Source organism: Portunus trituberculatus, chromosome 38, assembly GCF_017591435.1.
Source record: "Portunus trituberculatus isolate SZX2019 chromosome 38, ASM1759143v1, whole genome shotgun sequence".
Classification (NCBI taxonomy): Eukaryota; Metazoa; Arthropoda; class Malacostraca; order Decapoda; family Portunidae; genus Portunus; species Portunus trituberculatus.
In genome coordinates this window covers 9,547,853-9,569,032 of record NC_059292.1, presented here as the reverse complement: position 1 = coordinate 9,569,032, position 21,180 = coordinate 9,547,853, and the positions used below count along the sequence as shown (strand labels likewise).

General features: G+C 37.8%; 1 protein-coding gene across 1 annotated transcript; it reads right to left on the bottom strand.

The window, feature by feature from the left end:
• Nucleotides 1–8,470: 8,470 nt before the first annotated feature.
• On the bottom strand, nucleotides 8,471–12,887 carry LOC123514996 (clotting factor G beta subunit-like). Its single transcript, XM_045273308.1, has 9 exons — nucleotides 12,789–12,887; nucleotides 12,481–12,675; nucleotides 11,972–12,022; nucleotides 11,743–11,870; nucleotides 11,555–11,655; nucleotides 11,288–11,456; nucleotides 9,284–9,383; nucleotides 9,007–9,176; nucleotides 8,471–8,847 (listed from the first exon to the last, which is right to left on the bottom strand). Exons 1-9 carry the CDS (start codon nucleotides 12,847–12,849, stop codon nucleotides 8,683–8,685), a joined length of 1,140 nt encoding a protein of 379 aa, XP_045129243.1. The 5' UTR covers nucleotides 12,850–12,887; the 3' UTR covers nucleotides 8,471–8,682.
• Nucleotides 12,888–21,180: the final 8,293 nt, after the last annotated feature.

Sequence of the window (21,180 nt, the reverse complement as noted above, 5' to 3'; positions counted from 1 at the left end):
CTCGCCTGTTCACTTCATACCTTTTAAACATGTTCGACACATCAATAATGCTTTTTTTTCTTTCTTTATTTTTTCTTTCTTGGAAAATAGTTTTGAAGAGTTAACTCGAAATAAGTAAAGTCAGAGATTTGGTCTACTGATGCTGACTAGTGTTCTTGTTATTGTCATTGTTTTCATTATTATTATTGTTACTAGTAATAATAATAATATTATTATTATTGTTATTATTATTATTATTATTATTATTATTATTATTATTATTATTATTATTATTATTGTTATCATTATTGATATTAATATTATTATTATTATTATTATTATTATTATTATTATCTTTTTTATTATCATTATTGACATGAAATAATAATAATAAAAATAATAATAATAATAATAATAATAATAATAATAATTATTATTATTATTATTAATATTATTATTATTGTTATTAATATTATTATTATTAATATTATTATTATTATTATTATTATTATTATTATTATTATTATTATTATTATTATTATTATTATTATTATTATTATTATTATTATTGTTATCATTATTATTAGTACTATTATTAGTTTTATTATGAATATCATTATCATTACTATTATTATTATTATTATTATTATTGCTTTTATTATCATTGTTATTATTATTATTATTATTAGTAGTAGTAGTAGTAGTAGTAGTAGTAGTAGTAGTAGTAGTAGTAGTAGTAGTAGTAGTAGTAGTACTACTACTACTACTACTACTACTACTACTACTACTACTACTATTACTACTACTGCTATTACTACTACTTATGTTACTACTACAGTCATCATCTTTATTAGTGTTATGATAACAATATACATTTGGAACTAATGTTCAAAACTGTGAAATGAGCGTGAGATTTGAAAGTTATCGTTCTCTCTCTCTCTCTCTCTCTCTCTCTCTCTCTCTCTCTCTCTCTCTCTCTCTCTCTCTTGCATCAGTAATGGGAATTTCCGCTGCCGGAATACATGGTTTACTCATGAACAAGAAATTAATGATATTATTTTTTTTTTTTAAGTGATCGTTCAAACGTTATCAGAATGCATCGAAGGCTGATTATATTCTTAGTTTTGCTTCATGTAAATCTGATTATTGTATGTCTCACAAATATTGAAACAACATAAAACAAAGTGAAAGTTCTCAAAATCAAATAATTTTTCTCTTTTTCTATACATTTGGCTTTTTTTTTTTTCCTTTTACCTATTTTTCTGGTTTTTTTATGCATTTTTGCAGAACTTCTTTCACTACTTTTCCGTGTGTGTGTGTGTGCATGTGACGAGACAAAGTCCTCACCTCTGATTTGCACCGTAAACGAATTATGTTCATTTATTATTTTATCTTATGCCAGCCATCATTCTTATTTTCCCTTTTTAGATTTTGTTAAACTTTCTTCTTGATTCTCTTTATCCCCCTTCAATACTGAGACACATTTTTACCTTGAAATTTGTTTACGATTCAACCATTTTATTGACATTAAGAAGGGTGTATGGAGATCAAAGATTAATGGCCACAGTCTTAATTATTGTATTATCCCACATGAATTTCTAAAAATATTCTAAATCACTAAATGATATGTAGAATGAATGATAATGCAAATGTGTCATCGTACTCAAGGGGTTAAAGACATTCTCAAATCTTAATCCCATGCCAGAGAGGAGGTAATAAACAGCTACCGAAAGGATAATTCACTCTCAGTCAAACAGCACTAGTTCTGATCTGAATCGGTTCTGGTCTGCCCAGTTCTGATCTGGATCAATTCAGGGTACTGTGAACTTACCAACAAAGCTAGTTGTGAACTCGCTGAATGTTTACCTTTGTGTTTCACAACTAAAGGGAGCGGTCACAGCCTGCCCTCTAAAGACAACTCTCCCTCTTCATACAAAACTACATGCACTTACTACAAACACACACCCTTTACTTAAAATAAAAGAAAATGGCGACTCCAACACCAGCTTCGGAATCCCATTCTGAAGAGGGGACCATAAGTGTCATAAGTGTTCTCTTGGTATCGGCCATAAGTGTCTTAACACCCCAATCAATTTTTTCTTCTTTAAAATCTACAACATTCTTGGTCTTAAATCTAATTTTCAATCTGCAGAACACCACCTCTCTTCCTGCTAAACCACATCGTTTCCTCACCGAAACACAGTTGTCTGAAGCAACTGAGTGTAGTCCCTTCTCTGTTTGCTCCTGCTTTCTCTATCCTCATTTGCGTAACGACTTGACTCGCTCTCGTGTCCACTTTCTTTAATCTTCCGAGTTTTCCACCTGGGCTAAACTGAAAAGTCACTCTCTAACTAAATTTATCTGTGCTGTATATCTCTCCTCTAACTCATTTGACTATAAGAAGTTCTTTGACTAATTTTAACCTCTGAAGAAAACATTCTGACCCTCTATCATTTCGCATAGATGTGCATCCTTGGAGATTTTGATGTTCACCATCAGCTTTATTGTTCTCTCCCTTCACTAGCCATCCTGGTGAACTAGTATTCAACTTCGCTATCCTCCATGACAACACCCAACTCGTATTTCTGACTGTCTTGGAGATTCGCAAACATTCTTCACTTTCTTCTTACCTCTAATCCTGCTTATGCTTACCTCAAATCCTGCTTTTCCTTTATGAAGTCAACAGATCACGCAGGGACGCCACAGAACACCTGACTTCTGGTCTTTCTAAAATTTCTAGTTGGGACAAAGAAAACTTAGCGGTGTTCAATGCCTCAAAAGATCAATTCCTCCATCCATCAACTCGACACTACCTTCCAGACAACTATCCCCTCTTCTCCAGTGACACTCAGCTGTCCCCTTTTTTTCTACATTGAATATCCTCAGTCTGTCCTGTCCTCATAATCTACACTGGAAATTTCACATCCCATCTCTTGCTAAAACAATTTCTATAAAGTTAGGCGTTCTAAGGTGTCTCCGCCAGTTTTTCTTGCCCGTTCAGCTGCTAACTCCGTACAAGGGTTTTATACGCCCTTGAATGGAGTACTCTTTGCATTTTTCGGGGAGGGACTTCACTAATATAGTTTTATAAGATAGGCTGGAATCAAAAGCTTTTCGTGTCATCAACTCCCTTCCTCTGACTGACTGTCTTCATCCTCTTTCTCACCGCCGGAATGTTGCATCTCTTGCTATTTTCTACCGCTATTTCCATTCTAATTGCTTTTCTGATGTTGCTAAATGCCTGCCTTCCCTCCTCCTGTGGCCTTGCTGCCCAAGGCTTTCTTCTTTTTCTCACTCGTATTCTGTCCAGTTCTCCAATGCAAGAGGTTAACCAGTACTCTAAATCATTCATACCTCTTTGGTAAATTCGGGAACTCCCTACCTGCTTCTATATTTCCATCTTCCTACGACTTAACTTCATTCAAGAGAGGTTTGAAGACATTCCTCCCTTTGTTTCGTCTGATCATTTGACTTGCAGGGGAACTGACAATTAAGTGGGCCTTTGTAGCATTTTTGTCGCCCTTGGCCAGTTTCCCCTCTTGCATAAAAAAGACTCTGGAACTCTCTGCCTGCGTTTGTATTTCCAACTTCCAATGACTTACTTCACTTCATTATTTCTTTTTATGTTCTGGCCTATAGCACCTGTAGGTAACTTGAAGAGTATTGGAAGTGTTGTTAAGCATCTACCTATTAGTGACGCAGGAAATTTCATTTACAGTGGTTCCCATATTAGGTCACATATCACCACCCAAGCGCACCCTTGGTGTAACCACCTAGAACCTGGGTGTCATGGTGACATGTAGCTAACTTTGAACCACTCGGCAAATGACATAGCTTCAAAGCGGTATGTGGTGAGATTCGAACCTACGCTTGTACGTCTGCCCGACCCCACGCTCACATCCTTATCCATTCTGCCAAAGTCTCCTTTAAGAGGGAGGTTCAAGACATTTATCACTGACTTTTGGCTAACCCTTTCAGACCTGTAATGGGATTGACAACTAAGTGTGCCTTTTTTTTTTTTTTTTTTTTTGTCCTTGGCCAGTTTACCTACCTGACAAAATTATATATATATATATATATATATATATATATATATATATATATATATATATATATATATATATATATATATATATATATATATATATATATATATATATATATATATATATATATATATATATATATATATATATATATATATATATATATATATATATATATATATATATATATATATATATATATCTTGCACTCAAGTGGGCCTTTTTAACTTTCTTTTTTTTTTGCCCTTGGCTGGCCCTCTTCCTTATGTAAAAAAAATATATATATATATATATATATATATATATATATATATATATATATATATATATATATATATATATATATATATATATATATATATATATATATATATATATATATATATATATATATATATATATATATATATATATATATATATATATATATATATATATATATATATATATATATATATATATATATATATATATATATATATATATATATCTTGCACTCAAGTGGGCCTTTTTAACTTTCTTTTTTTTTTTTTTTTGCCCTTGGCTGGCCCTCTTCCTTATATAAAAAAAATATATATATATATATATATATATTTATTTATTTATTTATTTTTTTTTTGTATTTTTTTTTTTTTTTTACATAAGTAATAGGGCCAGCCAAGGGCAAAAAAAAAGACAGTTAAAAAAGGCCCACTTGAGTGCTGGTTCTCTAAAAAGTGCAAAAAGTGCCAAAACCGTCAGCCAGAATTAGGGGAGCAAATGCCTCGATACCTCCCTCTTAAAAGAAGACAAGTTGTAAGAATTCGGAAATACAGATGCAGGAGGGAGTTCCAGAGTTTACCAGTGAAAGGGATGAATGATTGAAAGTACTGGTTAACTGCATTAGAGAGTTGAACAAAATAGGGATAAGAGGAAAAAGAAAACCTTGTGCAGCGAGGCCGCAGGAGAAGGGAAGGCATGCAGTTAGCAAGATCAGTAGAACAGTTACCATGAAAATAGCGATAAAAGATAGAAAGGGATGCAACATTTTGACGGTGAGAAAGAGACTGAAGACAGTTAGTGAGAGGAGGGGAGTTGATGAGACGAAGAACTTTCGATTCCACCCTATCAAGCAAAGCTGTGTGACTGGAACCCCCCAAACATGCGAAGAGTACTCCATACAGGGACGGATAAGGCCCTTATACAGAGTAAGCAGTTGGAGGGCGAGAAAAACTGGCGGAGACGCCTCAGAACACCTAACTTCATAGAAGCTGTTTTAGCAAGAGATGAGATGTGAAGTTTCCAGTTAAGATTATGAGCAAAGGACAGACCGAGGATATTCATTGTGGAAGAGGAGACAGTTGAGTGTCATTGAAGAAGAGGGATAGTTGTCTGGAAGGTTGTGTCGAGTTGATAGATGGAGGAATTGAGTTTTGAGGCATTGAAAACTACTAGATTTTCTCTGCCCCAATCGGAAATCTTAGAAAGATCGGAAGTCAGGCGTTCCGTGGCGTCCCCGCGTGATCTGTTGACTTCCTGAAGGGTTGGACGTCTCTGAAAGAACGTGGAAAGATGTAGGGAGGTATCATCAGCGTAGGAGTGGTTAGGGCAAGAAGTTTGGTTAAGAATATCATTAATGAATAATAGAAAGAGAGTAGGTGATAGGACAGAACCCTGAGGAACACCACTATTAATAGGTTTAGGAGAAGAACAGTAGCCGTCTACCACAGCAGCAATAGAGCGGTCGGAAAGGAAACTTGAGACAAAGTTGCAGAAAGAAGGATAGAAGCCGTACGAGGGCAGTTTTGAAATCAAAGCTTTATGCCAGACTCTATGAAAAGCTTTTGATATGTCTAACGCTACAGCAAAAGTTTCACCGAAATTTCTAAAAGAGGATGACCAAGACTTAGTAAGGAAAGCCAGAAGATCACCAGTAGATGAAGAAGTGAAGTTATTTGAGATGTTTTTGGCTAGATGCCAGAAGTCACGAGGAGAGTTTGAGTTTGAAAGATTTTGACATTTTCTATTTATGAAAGAGTGTTTGGCAAGTTGAAGAACAGACTTGGCATGATTCTTGGCAGAGATATAAAGTGCATGAGATTCAGGAGATGGAAGGCTCAAGTACCTTTTGTGGGCAACCTCTCTATCATGTATAGCACGAGAACAGGTGAGTTAAACCAAGGCTTAGAATAGAAGGTTTAGGTTGAGAAAAAGAATGAGGGATGTACGCCTCCATGCCAGACACTAACACTTCTGTTATGCGTTCAGCACAAAGAGATGGGTCTCTGACACAGAAGCAATAATCATTTCAGGGAAAATCAGCATAATACCTTCTCAGGTCCCCCCAACTGGCAGAGACAAAACGCCAGAGGCATTTTCGCTTTGGGGGATCCTGCGGAGGGATTGGAGATATATATATATATATATATATATATATATATATATATATATATATATATATATATATATATATATATATATATATATATATATATATATATATATATATATATATATATATATATATATATATATATATATATATATATATATATATATATATATATATATATATATATATATATATATATATATATATATATATATATATATATATATATATATATATATATATATATATATATATATATATATATATATATATATATGGGCTGTCCCGAGAGGCAAGTGTTTTAATCTTATGATTTGGTCGAAGCCGGGTTTGCACCTTCTAGCCATACGCCGCGGCAAGTGCCACGCCGCCACCCTTAGTGGCGGGACACAACCCCCAATTAACACTCGGTAAACACTGCTAGGTGGACAGGGGTGCGGATGTGACGAGACTGCCTAGCCTTCTCCGCTCTGCCAGGGGGATCGAACTAGTGATTTTTTTGGCTGTAAACCAAGGGTGTTAACCATTGCACCACCTCGGAAATTAAACAGCAAGTCTTTCGAAGTAGGTCAGAAAAATTCTGTGGTCAATGCTTCTAACACCATCTTCATTATCTTATTCCATCCTCAAACAAGCTAAAAAAAAAATTGAAGTAAATAAAAAATAAGTAAATAAAAAGTAAGAGGGACGCACCGTCATTTTTGCTGAGGTCTCCGGGGTTCGAGTCCCGGACGCGGAGAGACAAATGGACGAGCTTCTTAATGTGTAGTCTCTGATCATCGAGCAGCAACTAGGTATGGGGCGTAACCGTTTAGTATAAGATCTCAGCTTTTTCTGAATGGGAACGGTTTGAAGATTTTATCATTTGCCTTCGTTTCCATTACCTATAATGTACTTGTTTGAATGGTATAATGTCTTTGAGAATTCATTTTTCTTGCTCTAGACGACATTATTTTGCTGATTTGGTAATTTAGAAATATTGTCATTTCACTTTAATTCCTTCTATTTTTCACTGCTCGAGATCGTTGAACACCTACTCATCTTTAATCTTGTCAGTCACTTTTTGATATTTTTCTGACATTATTTGTCTTATCTATTGTTATAGCTAATCTGGTTAATGTCATCTAGCAATCTTTACGAAGGCATGCTTCAGTATCCGTAAATATTTTCCCTCAGGTTATTCACTGACATGGATGTAACCAAATATTAATTAACCAGATAAAAAGTTTTTTTTTTATCAATTAATTTAATTCAAACGATGCACTTTTTTGTTTCAGATAAATTTTACAAAAAGGTTGTAAATTGCAAATATAAATTATATTGTTCAACATTCTCTTTAAGGTTTCGCTTGTGAGTTAATATCATTACGATTTTCGCCTCCACAGAGTATAGAGCAAAGTCGTACAGAAGATAATTTCCTATACATTTATATGACTTCATTAGGTCCATGGCCTTCTCAAAGCTATTTTCTATCTATGCTAAATGACACACAATCAACTTTCCATTATTGGACTTTTCTTAGGAAGTCATTACTCTTCTTTAATTTTTTTTTTATTTATTTATACCATGTAGTTCTTTCTCTTCAACAACTTGAATCTTTCTTCTTTGGTGATATATTCAGTTGCATGGCATGTGACATCTATGATGCTTTTTAAAAGTTTTCTTTTTTCTCTTTTTCTCCTTTGTATGTATTACTATTTATTTCTAGTGATCATATAAAGGCTAAGAAAGTTGGTATTGAAGACCTCTGTGATTTCAGTTATTTTTTCCACTGCATGTGGATTCCTGTTCTTGATTTTAAAGTCAAAACCTTTACCTGCAAAATATGTGGTCTCCTCGTTCCTTAGATATTTTGTTTTTACTCTTGGTGATACTGTCATGTCACCGATCCTTAATCTATTCAAAACAAACATTTTTTTTAGCTTTTTTTTTTTTTTTGTTGTAGTTTGATTTTGTTAAATAATTTTGTAGGTTCTGAAAACCTATCTTACAAATAGATCTAAGCACACGATCAAAAATGCATGTGAAGGTTGATATAAAAAAAAAGGAACAAAATTATAAATATTTACATAAAATACCTTACAGAAAAGTAATAAGTACTGAAAGTGACCACAAGTCTTTGTTCTCCAGTGGCAAATTAAATAAAGGCTGCATGATCACAATCGTTATGATACTCTCACACAAAGCAGAGATTTATTTCATGCTAATATTTTTTTCATTATTCATTTTCTTGAAAGATTCCTTGTTTGTCAGCTTGAATAATGACTTCACGGCAAATTATAAGACTCAGAAGGCGACATTCTTAACCCATGCGAGGTAGGGCGGGTAGCGCATATTGACGTACAATCCTGGGAAGTCTTTGTTACCACAGCCGTTACCTTGCATCACGATGCCCGCCAACACGAACCTTCCCCTGAAGTCTCTAGTCACCAGGGGTCCACCGGAATCGCCCTGAAGAAGAAGAAACATAAGATTGAGATTTATGGTAGCATCATCAAAGTATATCAGAACACTGGCTCAGCTACCACATCAGACTGTCTCCTCTAAGACTTATTATGAGCGTACGTCAGACAGTTAACCTTTACGTCACCCTTTACATGACGGCATTACCTGGCAAGCGTCCTTCCCTCCCTCAAGATCTCCCGCACACAGAGTCTCCTCTCCGATGCCCCGGGGCCAGTCAGTACTGTAGCTGGGTAGGGTGGAGTAGCTAGTGTCACACTTGCTCGACAAGAACACTGTCACATTCACTTGCTGTAGGAAGGTGGTTGGTAGGCCACCTGAAATTATTAAGAGAATCATTTGTTGGTAATTACTTGTAGAATTTCAATCTCATGATATCTTGTTCTACAATTTGATAATAACCAAAATACAAGTTTAAATGTACCAAAGGTAGTATCTCCATAACCAGTGAGCGTTGCTGTGTGTCCCGTGATGTTCACCTCGCTCTCCACTCCCCACGGGAGACAGACGGGAATGATGTTATCCTGAAGACAGGAACGAAAAATCTGCCATCTATCTTTAGTAGTAGTAGTAGTAGCAGCAGCAGCAGGAGCAGCAGCAGCACCATTAGTAGTAGTAGCAGTAGTAGTAGTAGTAGTAGTAGTAGTAGTAGTAGTAGAAGTAATAGTAGTAGTAGAAACAGCAGAGGCAGCAGCAGCAGCAGCAGCAGCAGCAGCAGTAGTAGTAGTAGTAGTAGTAGTAGTAGTAGTAGTAGTAGTAGTAGTAGTAGTAGTAGTAGTAGTAGTAGTAGTAGTAGTAGTAGTAGTAGTAGTAGTAGTAGTAGTAGTAGTAGTAGTAGTAATAGTAGTAGTTGTTGTTATTGTTGTTGTTATTGTTGTTGTAGTAATAGTATTACTAAAAATAGTAGTAATAATAGTAATAATAATAACAATAATACAACACTATCGACAATATTGCAGTGTAACTGATAAAATGGGAAGAGACAGAGAGCCGGATAGGTGGCCCAGATCACAGTAGGAAAAGTTTCCTCGACTGATGGAGGCGGGGGATTTCCCTGCACGGTTTCCAAGTGTTATTTACAGCACCAGTTCACTGTGTGGGTGACTCGTGCATTTCAGCAAGGAACAACTGAGAGGACTTTTTTTTTTCTTTATTTTTTTGTGTGTGTGTTAAGGAGATTTGCGTGACGCTTCCCTCAATATTGGTTTTAATTTTTTTTTTTTTTTCATGTTAAAGTTAAACGAATATTATGTTGTTGTTCTTGTTGTTGTTGTTGTTGTTGTATTGTCTGCTGCTGTTTAAAGTAGTTCCTCACAATTGTCAACGTGGTACTAAGAAACCTGAAGCTCCATTTTAGCTTGCGACGCTCTTGAAAGCAAAAGCAAGTGCAAACATAACGTATGTAGAGTGAAGTAATGTAGATATGTCAAATCGTAAAATAAGTACTGAATATGTTAAATTCTTACCTGTTACCAAAAACCACTATGCAAGACAGGTGGATTTATTTTTTTCTTTTTTTTACTATTTTCGGTTACTTGAATCTATAATATTCTTAACAGCGCTTCGGAAAAAAAACAATGAAAGAAAACCAGTAATTATTTTGGCTCTATCGAATTACTTCTTTATCGTCTTTTTTTTTTCTTATTGAGTGTGTTAAACTGTTAATGGAATGTTTCTGTTGAAGATTCCGGTTTATGCCATGACTTTTCTCTGTACAGAGATAAAAAAAAAATTTGTCAAATATCATAGTGCAGTAAATCATGCAATAATTACTACAACAATTAATTTCTCAAGTATAACACACACACACACACACACACACACACACACACACACACACAATATGCAATAATAGATTACCAGTAAATGTTGGTAGATACACAGGTGTAAACAGAGAAGAGCGGATATTAATATGTGCAATGAAAATGCAATAGCAGACGAATTTCATGTGTTACTTAAATGTTCAAATGAAGATTTTATAAGGTGGAGAGATATGTATGTACCAAGTTATTACACCGTCAGACCAACAATATTTAAGTTTGCTGAGTTGTTGCAAAATACAAATTTAGATATTCTCACAAAGTTATCTGTGTTTACAAGGTCAGTAATGAGTAAGTTTAGGTAAATGATCAGTATGGTGGATTATTGACGCTGTTTTATCTCGTTTTGTTATTTTTTGTTTAGAAACATTGTATGTCCTTCATTATTCTTATTGTTATTCTTATTGTTATTCTTGTTACTGTTTGTTTACTACGGAACTGTGCTCCATACTTTACTTGTAAAGTCTGAACATTCTAATAAATATTATATTTTATTCTATTCTATTATATTCTATTCTATTCACACACACACACACACACACACACACACACACACACACACACACACACACACACACACACACACACACACACACACACACACACACCTGTATGTGTGTTCTCGAAGACAGCCTAAACAGAGCCAGATCATGGTAGCCCTCCGGATAGGTATACCCAGGATACATAACCGTCTCTGCCACACCAAAGTCTTGGTGAATTGCCCCATCGTTAGTGTCTTGGTGGTCATGTTCACCAAGACGGACCACGTCTGGCCCTCTGGAAAGTGTCGATGTTGAGTTTGGGTGCATTAAGAGCTATTTTTGTTTCTATGTATTGTTGTTCCATGTGATTTGTGCATCAGTGTGTTTACTTACTCGAATTGGCAGTGAAAGGCAGTCAGCACCCAATGTTCGTTGATCAGTGCTCCTCCACAGACCCATTTAATATTGTTGCCCTGTCGTTTACCAACAATCGCCTGTGAGGAAAATGCAACCATTTCATCTGCCATGCTGTAAATATTTTCGGGTTTTAACCTCAAATGATAATCACTCAATTTACTTACCATCCAAGGCCATGCGTGCTTCTTTGCTTCGACAGACCCGGCGGCGCCTTGCGGCCGATATCCCAAGGTCGAAAAGCCAATAGGTTTTTTCACCGTCAAATGAAAATTAATTTCATTTTTTGTACAATCTGTAAATAAGTCCAGTAGCTATCATAACGATTATATTTTATGTTTTTAGAGAATCATACATATATATGAAGAATGACATTTATGTTCTATGACTACTTACCGAATTCGACCTTAGGCGGAGCTATATCTGTGATGGGTTGGGGACCTTTGCCTGGAGAGATTTAAAATGTAGAGTGATATGAGAGAGAGAGAGAGAGAGAGAGAGAGAGAGAGAGAGAGAGAGAGAATGAAAATTTTCATTACATATATGTGTTTTGACCAGTTATGATACATGTAGAAAGGGACTTAAATTCAGATCAAGTATTCTCTTTAAAGAAAAACAAGAATTATTGTCATTTTTTTTTACAGTCAACTAAACAAGAAAAATTTTAGACGTGCCTTTCTTCTTGTTACTTCACAAACATAGCCAATTTCTCTCACGAATTATGTATGATAAAGGTCTTCAGACACTCAATATTTGTTCTTATTGATATTGTCACCATTTCACTTGGAACATTCCTTCACGCATTCCTTCATCCCCCTGCCCACACACTAATGAGGAAACCCTTCTCCTCCCTGCCTCTCGCCTTGCCTTTCTCTACTACACCACACATTCTCCATCGTACTCACCCGAGGTAGTGGGACAGCAGACGATAGGAAATATGCCGTTAAAGCCACACCTGACAGGTTGATTTTGGCGAAAGTTCACGTCAGTATAGTCACAGTGACGGATGTCCACACACCTGCCTGGCTCACCTGAATGCAAGGTACAGGTGTCCCCTTCCTTTAGAGTCACACTAACAGGAAACACAATACGACTCGCACCTGCCAGGAAAACAAAATGTGTGAACGAGATGTCATACCATTCTGGACAATTTTTTGACACTATACAAAAGAATATTATTCCAGTATTATGACACAGTAGCGCGCTTTCGAACCTGTGGCGGCGGTGAACACCAGCCCCAGAAAGCACAAGGAAAGGATGAGGGAGCCTTCCATTCTGCCGTGTTGCCTGCCCGCTCACTACTGCCCTCGCCTCTTCTCATACTTTTAAAACCTGTTTTCTTGTGTATGTTTTTTTTTTTTTTTTTTTTTTTTGTGTGTGTCCACATTAATCCCCCCCCGATCTCTCTCTCTCTCTCTCTCTCTCTCTCTCTCTCTCTCTCTCTCTCTCTCTCTCTCTTGACATGGAATTAAATACATGGAACAACTAAAATATGCAAAACTAAATTACCAATTATACAGACACGTACAGTACATGTGCTATTTACATGCTATGGTTGTTTAATCCATGCATTGGCAGCAGACTTAAAGGTGTGTAGGGAGGTGGTGTAGTGAAGCTGTGTCTGCATAACCAGATGGTTCCACATTCGCGTATAACGTGGAAGGAAGGAGCGAAGGAAGGTCTCCGTCCTAGCAAAAGGGACGACGAGTTGGTGAACCCTGGATGTGGCAGCTCTGGTGGTGTGGCCATGTGGCTGCGCCCAGGGCTGGCGGAGTGCAGTCAGGTGCGGGGCGCCTTGCTTATGTGTCTTGAAGATGACACACAACCCTGCCACATCACGACGCTGCTGAAGAGGCTGCATGGTAGGGGACGGCTGGTCTGGCGGGGCCTTTAGACGTATCAGGCGTTGTGCTCGATGCTGGATCTTGTCTAGAAGGCTTAAGTATGAGGGGGGGCAGGACAACCAGGTGAGAGGGGCATACTCCATAAGGGGGCGGACTTGAGCTGCATATAGGGTGGAGATTCCCTGGGAGTCGAGGAGATGTGAGACGCGCCGGATGCAACTCGATGCCCCATGAAACTATGGTTTGCAGTACCTGGTTGATGTGTGCGACAGTCGCACAGTGATCTCTGTCTCTCTCTCTCTCTCTCTCTCTCTCTCTCTCTCTCTCTCTCTCTCTCTCTCTCTCTCTCTCTCTCTCTCTCTCTCTCTCTCGAGATTTGATGTTGGGTTTTATCCAGACGGGCTGGTTCGCTCGGTGGGACAGTTTTCAGTGGGTGTGGCCGTGAGTGATGTCTATGCCACGTGCCCACGTCACTTCTTAGTCTGGCGACGCGGCACTGTCCACCGATCGGGTCTAATTATGTGGGCGTGTCCTTAACCCTTTAGTTGCTTTTTACTCCTTGTTCTTTGTATAATTAATTTGTTTACTATATATTTATTTCCTTTCCTATGTACAAATAGGCATATTATTTTATGCAGTTCATTTAAGGTGTGTGTACTTTTCCTTGCCAATGTGTTTACTATTTCATATTTGTATGTACTGGTCTGGGATATATAATTGTAAGGTTTTATATTTCATTTGTTCGAGATATGTTTCCGTGAGTGTGTAAATGTATTCTTGTTATAAATTGTTGGTTGGGTATTGTATATCATACAATATATATATATATATATATATAAGCACCCTCACCTCTCGGGAGCAACCAAGATCCAGCTGCTAAGAATCCTGTCAGAACAACTCATATACGCTACCCGGATTATCACAACCTCAGACTCGATCATTGTGCTAACCAGATCGGACAATGACGCAGACAAAATTTTCTTGCCTTCCAACTTGGACACACTCAAAAACGGAAATTTCCAGCCCTTACTTCCCCTAAAATCAGAGCAAAAAGGATCATCATCATAATAAAGAATACTGACGACCACATTTATAACAACGCAGAAAAAGATACCGAAGATAAGCTTCTCAAAGAAAATGGATTCTTAAGTGAAGGAATAGAGAATATTTCCAAAATCCCTAAAACAAAGATTATTAAGATAACACTAAACAGCTCAACAGCAACCAAAAAAGCAATTGAAAATGGTCTTCCAGCCTTCGAGTGAGTATTCTTCACTTCAACATCAGCCTAGATTAATTCATTCCAGTACTTACCTGTTTAAAGTGCTACGCAATAGAGGACCATCCGACAAACAAACACAAACAAAATATTTTAAAATTTGTTCACAATGGTCGAGCACCGACCATGGATGGAAAAATTACAAATCAGCGAAAAAACAATGTATCAACTGTAATTGGGACCACCATGCCCTACCAAACAAATGCCCTTCAAGGTAAAAGATAATTGCAGACAAGAGAAAGGCTCGAAAGCAAGTTAACACTCAGACAAATAGCCGAACTGCAAAACATGACACCCCTCAACCACCTATAACCCAACCTATGACTAATTCTCTAGACAGATATACACACATAAAAATTCAGACGTGCCTCGTTCATGCCCACTTCCTAAACTTCATTAACCCAGGAAGTTTTGGCGCTGAACTCAGTAAACTTTACAAGACCAATGACCTCCCCAGTATAATTATACCAGAGGACCCACCTTCTACTGCCATTCTAAACATATTGACAAAGAACACCTCAACATGTAATACTGCAGCCCCCTCACAGCCAAGCACTAACACCAATAATATACCTTGTCAAACAAGCACAAAGGCCCTTGACAATATTCCATTGATCAAAAACACTCCAACGACAACCGCCAACAATACTCAACTTGAGGACATGCCCGTATTGGAAAAGATTTCTGGCACCCACGTAGGGATGCAAATCATAACTAAGAAAAGCGAGGGATAGCTGAAAGACACTTTGGCCCGTACCAAGAGTCACGAAGGTTTAAGGTCGAGGGTAGAAGGGAAGGTAATGTGGTACCAAGAGTCGCTGTCATTATTGGAACGAAGAGCAGAGGGAAGGTCGAAGGGAAGGCATGGGTGCCCCCGTGTCTTCCACATGACCTTCGAAGAAATATTTTATAATTTTCGTAAGCTGGAGTGACCAACGAATAGTATGAAGTAAAATCAACATCAAGTAATATTTTCAATCTCGGAAAACCGATAGTTATGTTTCCTTGTAAGTTACTATTCTTTTTATAATAGTGAAAGATCGCCTTAAAATCGCGAGGTGGAAGAACGCAGTGGATCCAGAAGGCTCGCCACCTAGCTGTTTTATGAAGCTTGTTTTCGTTTGTCAGGAAAGTTACACTGTTTATTTCATGGTAATAAATATTTTCTTTAGTGAGCTCATCATCCAAGCCTATTAAAGACCAAATATGTGCATGGGTTAATGGAGAATAGGAAGTGACAGGTGAACTGCCAACAGACAGAAGGCTGTCAAAGTATGCAAAGAAAAGCCAGTCACAAGGTAAATACTAGCCTGTATAAGCAGGTTTAAAACAAAACCACAAAGATGTATGTAGGGATGTAGACAGAGAATTTCACAAGCACACCACTTCACACCAACCCAGGACTTCTTATCAAACTCTCTCTCTCTCTCTCTCTCTCTCTCTCTCTCTCTCTCTCTCTCTCTCTCTCTCTCTCTCTCTCTCTCAACAAAGACAGTGAGTGACAAACATTGAGTGCAATAATGTTAAAGCTAAGTCAACAGATAACTTTTCACTGAGTTGGGTGTGATGTGCAAGGATTTAAGTATAGGTATACTGACAGTATTGTAGGTAGTTCTCAAGATGTATAGTCCTGTATCCAAACCATTTCAGGCCATGATTAATGTAATTCATGATTGACTATACTAATGTGTTAACTATGGAATTTTTAATGATATGCATACAAATTGTGGTCTAGCAGATCCCAAAGAATACAAATTTCTCAACTCTTGTAATGAACTACCACTGCTTCTTGATATGGATTTTGTAAGACAGTGATTTCCAAACACATGATAAATTACCACTTTAGGGATAATGGAAGGATACAGAAAAAAAGAAAGTTAAGAATTCTGGAAATTATGAAAACACTGCAGTCTGTAAAGTTGTTGAATAAACCTGTTATAAATACATAGTGAAATTGAGCAACAACAATAAACATTCAGAACTGCTATACATATACAAAACTTGAAAAGAAGAAAAATTATTTAAGTGTGTGGCAAGCCAGGTTTTCAATAAGGAATGCTTGAGGACACAGATATTCAATAACTCTGATCACATGTGGGCTTGTTACTCACTACCTGAGCCTGCCTCTTTTCACATTGTCAGTTTCTCTCTAAGCACCAGCTGATGCTAAAATCTTGAATTTTTATTTAGCTATAAATATCTTAATATTAAAAAATGTTAATGGCATTAAATGACTTGGTGATCGCCTCCCGAGCTAATTTTTTTCTTGTGAAGGCTAGCGGCTAGCTGGGTTTGTTGAGCGGTCTTGCAAGTCTTTATTCTCTTTTACAAGACTGAGAATCATTATTCTCTGTTCGTGCGTGAGTGGCGAGGCCCGGTCACAGCTTCTTTCCTCCATTCTTGTAGCGCGCACTGTGGTTTTGTTGTCGTTCGTGGAGCTCAAATCCGGATTACAGTCATACCAATACCGAAACAACTGTTACCAACTCATGGTAGCGGCAGACCTCTCCCGGACCTACCTTCCACGGCGACTCTTGGTACGGATTGAAGGTAAGGGCGAAGGCTTTGCCTTGCTGGTCGAAGGGAAGTTCCGTGCCTTGGCCTTCGCGACTCTTGGTACGGCCCTTTCACTCTTAATTACGAGTACTTAAAGTCTGCAATAGATAAGGGCAGATTCAAAGGGAGGTTTCCTAACACTGTATATAATGAAAAGGAAATCTATAGCCACCTTATAAATAGCGATATTGATCTTGCTAACTGCTGGTGTATAATGGATGATGCACTTTTTAACAAAATCCGAAGTGCAAAACTGAGGAGAGGACACCACCCCCCAGTAAATCAACAAAAACACACCACAGACATCCCTCGAAGTACATAAAACAACCAAGAAAGGTATTAAATACACCCACAACACAGCAACACATACAACTTCTCACAACATGGCACACACTTACACACCACACACACTAAAAATCGTACAGCACAATGTTCAACACTGGAAAAACATAAAAAGCACCCTCAGTAACATATACAGAGAAACTGACCCTGAAATCATGCTACTCAACAATCACGGGATGAAAACAAATGAAAATATGAAAATACTAAATTACACCACTTACCTTATCAACTCAAGCGATGAAACGTACGACGGTTCAGCTATTGTCGTTAAAAATAGCCTGAAACACAAAATAAAAGATGATTACGATACTGACATACTATAAATTACAATAGAAACAAGTACAGGCCCAATAAACATCGCCACAACATATCTTCCACCTCGAAGTCCTTATCTACCAATCCCAGACTTCCACGCAATAGCGTCCCAATCAACTCCAATCTACATCGTTTGGGACCTGAACGCACATCACCCCAATTTAGACAAGAAAACGAATAATAACGTAGGCAAAGCTCTAATGATGCTGGTCAATAATCATAAATTATCACATATAGGCCCAGATTTTCCAACATACATATCACGCAATGCCTTATCCATCCCAGACATAATACTAACCAACAATAAAACTTACCACAATTTACTTATCCAACCAGGACCAACAACTGACTCATACCACATATCCATAATCATAAAGATTACTTCAGATTCTATTAGAATAAACACACCACCTATATACATAACAAACAAAACTAACTGGGAAGAATTCAAACAAGATGCAAAACTTAAAACAAAAAACATAGACACACATCTATACATCAACAAAACTACCTTGGAAAACTCAATGAAAGAATGGATGACTGCAATAACCTCAACTATGAAAAAACATATAACAACCAGAACACACAAAACAACACAGAAACTCTCTCTCTCTCTCTGTCTATATATATTATATATAGACAGAGAGAGAGAGAGAGAGAGAGAGAGAGAGAGAGAGAGAGAGAGAGAGAGAGAGAGAGAAGAGGAGGTAGTAGACACCTACCTAAACAAAAACTAACTCCCAGAGAGATCTAATAGCATTAGTTCAGAGGGTGCTGTGAACCTTTAATCAAAGCTACTTGTGACCTGGCTGAACGTTTCCCTTTGTGTCTCACAACTCAAAGAGGCAGTCACAGCCTGCCCTCGAAAGACAACTCTCCTTCTTCACACAAAACTACATGCACCTACACACATATATCCTTCACTGGAAAATCAAAATTTAAAAGAAAAATCGGTACTCGAAACCATGCCTCGGAGTCCCCTTCTGAGGAGGGGACCAAAAATGTCCCCAGGTGGAACGCCTCTCTCAGTGACGACCACAAATGCCTTGACACCTCCCTCAACTTTTTTAACATTAACTTCTACAACATTAGCGGCCTTATATCTGATTTTCAATCTGTGGAACACCACCTCTCCTCTACTAAACCTCATCTTCTTTTCCTCACCGAAACACAGCTGTCTGAGGCAACTGACAGTAGCTCCTTCTCTGTTCCCTCCTTCTTTCTCTATTCTCATTTTCGTTCCAAAGTTGGATGTTGTGTCTATGTACGCAACGACTTAACTTACTCTCGTGCCCACGCTCTTGAATCTTCCGAGTTTTCCACCATCTGGCTTCGACTTAACAGTCACTCTCAAACTAAATTCATCTGTGCTGTCTATCTCCCTAACTCTTCTGACTATAGTAAATTCTTCGACTATTTAACTTCCAAAGTGGAGCACATTCTGTCCCTCTACCCTTTCGCAGAGATTTCCATTCTTGGAGATTTCAATGTTCACCACCAGCTTTGGCTTTCATCTCCTTCACTGACCATCCTGGTGAACTAGCCTTCAACTTTGCTATCCTCCATGACCTAGAGCAACTGGTGCAACACCCTACTCGTATTCCTGACCGTCTTGGAGACACGCCCAACATTCTTGATCTCTTCCTCACCTCTAATCCTTCTGCTTATGCTGTCATCCTCTCATCTCCGTTGGGCTCCTTCGATCAAAATCTCATTTCTGTACATTGTCCTATTTCTCCAATCTCTCCACAGGATCCCCTAAAGCGAAGGTGCCTCTGGCGTTTTGCCTTTACCAGTTGGAGGGATCTGCGGAGGTATTATGCTGATTTTCCCTGGAATGATTACTGCTTCCGTGTCAGAGACCCATCGCTTTGTAATGAACGCATAACAGAGGTGATAGTGTCTGGCATGGAGGCGTACATTCCTCACTCTTTTTCTCAACCTAAACCTTCTTAACCTTGGTTTAACACAGCCTGTTCTTGTGCTATACATGTCCACAAAAGGTACTTGAGCCTTCCATCCCGTGAATCTCATGCACTTTATATCTCCGCCTGGAATCATGCCAAGTCTGTTCTTCAACTTGCCAAACACTCCTTCACAAGTAGAAAATGTCAAAATCTTTCAAACTCAATTCCCCTCGAGATTTCTGGCATCTAACCAAAAAAAAAATCCAATAACTTCACTTCTTCATTTTTCCCTCATTTATTTTATCCTGATGGCACCACTGCCATCTCTTCTGTCTCTAAAACTGAGCTCTTCTTTCAAAAACCTTTCCTTCTTGCTGGAAGTTTGCCTACATTCAGCCTGTTCCTAAAAAGGGTGACCGTTCTAATAACTCAAACTACCGTCCTATAGTTTTATTCTCTTGCTTGTCTAAGGTTTTTTAATCTATCCTGAACAGGAAGATTCTCAAACATCTGACACTTCACAATCTTCTATCCAATCGCCAAAATTACTTCCGTTAAGGTCGCTCTACTGGTGATCTGGGTTTCCTTACTGAGTCTTGGTCATCCTCTTTTAGAAATTTCGGTAATACTTTTTATTGTAGCGTTAGACATGTCAAAAATTTTTGATAGAGTCTGGCATAAAGCTTTGATTTCAAAACTGCTCTCCTACAGTTTCTGTCCTCTCTACAACTTTATCTCAAGTTTCCTTTCCGACCGTTCTCTTGCTGCTATGGTAGACGGCCACTGTTCTTTTCCTAAATCTATTGATAGTGGAGTTCCTCAGGGTTCTGTCTTGTCACCCACTCTCTTTCTATTATTCATTAATGACCTTCTTAACCAAACTTCTTCCCCTATCCACTCCTACGCTGATGATACCACCCTACATCTTTCCACGTCCTTTCAGAGACGACCAACCCTTCAGGAAGTCAACAGATTACGCAGGGACGCCACAAAAAGCCTGACTTCTGAGAAAACCTAGTAGTTTACCATGTCTTAAAAACTCAATTCCTCCATCTATCAACTCGACACAACCTTCCAGACAACTATTCCCTGTTCTTCAATGACACTCAGTTGTCTCCCTCTTCCACACTGAATATCCTCGGTCTGTCCTTTACTCATAATCTTAACTAGAAACTTCACATCTCATCTCTTGCTAAAACGAATTCTATTAAGTAAGGCTTTCTGAGGTGTCTCCGCCAGTTTTTCTCGCCCCTCCAACTACTTACTTTGTATAAGGCCGTTATCTGTCCCTGTATGGAGTACTCTTCGCATGTTGAGGGGGTGCCAGTCACACAGTTTTTCTAGATAGTTTGGAATCAAAAG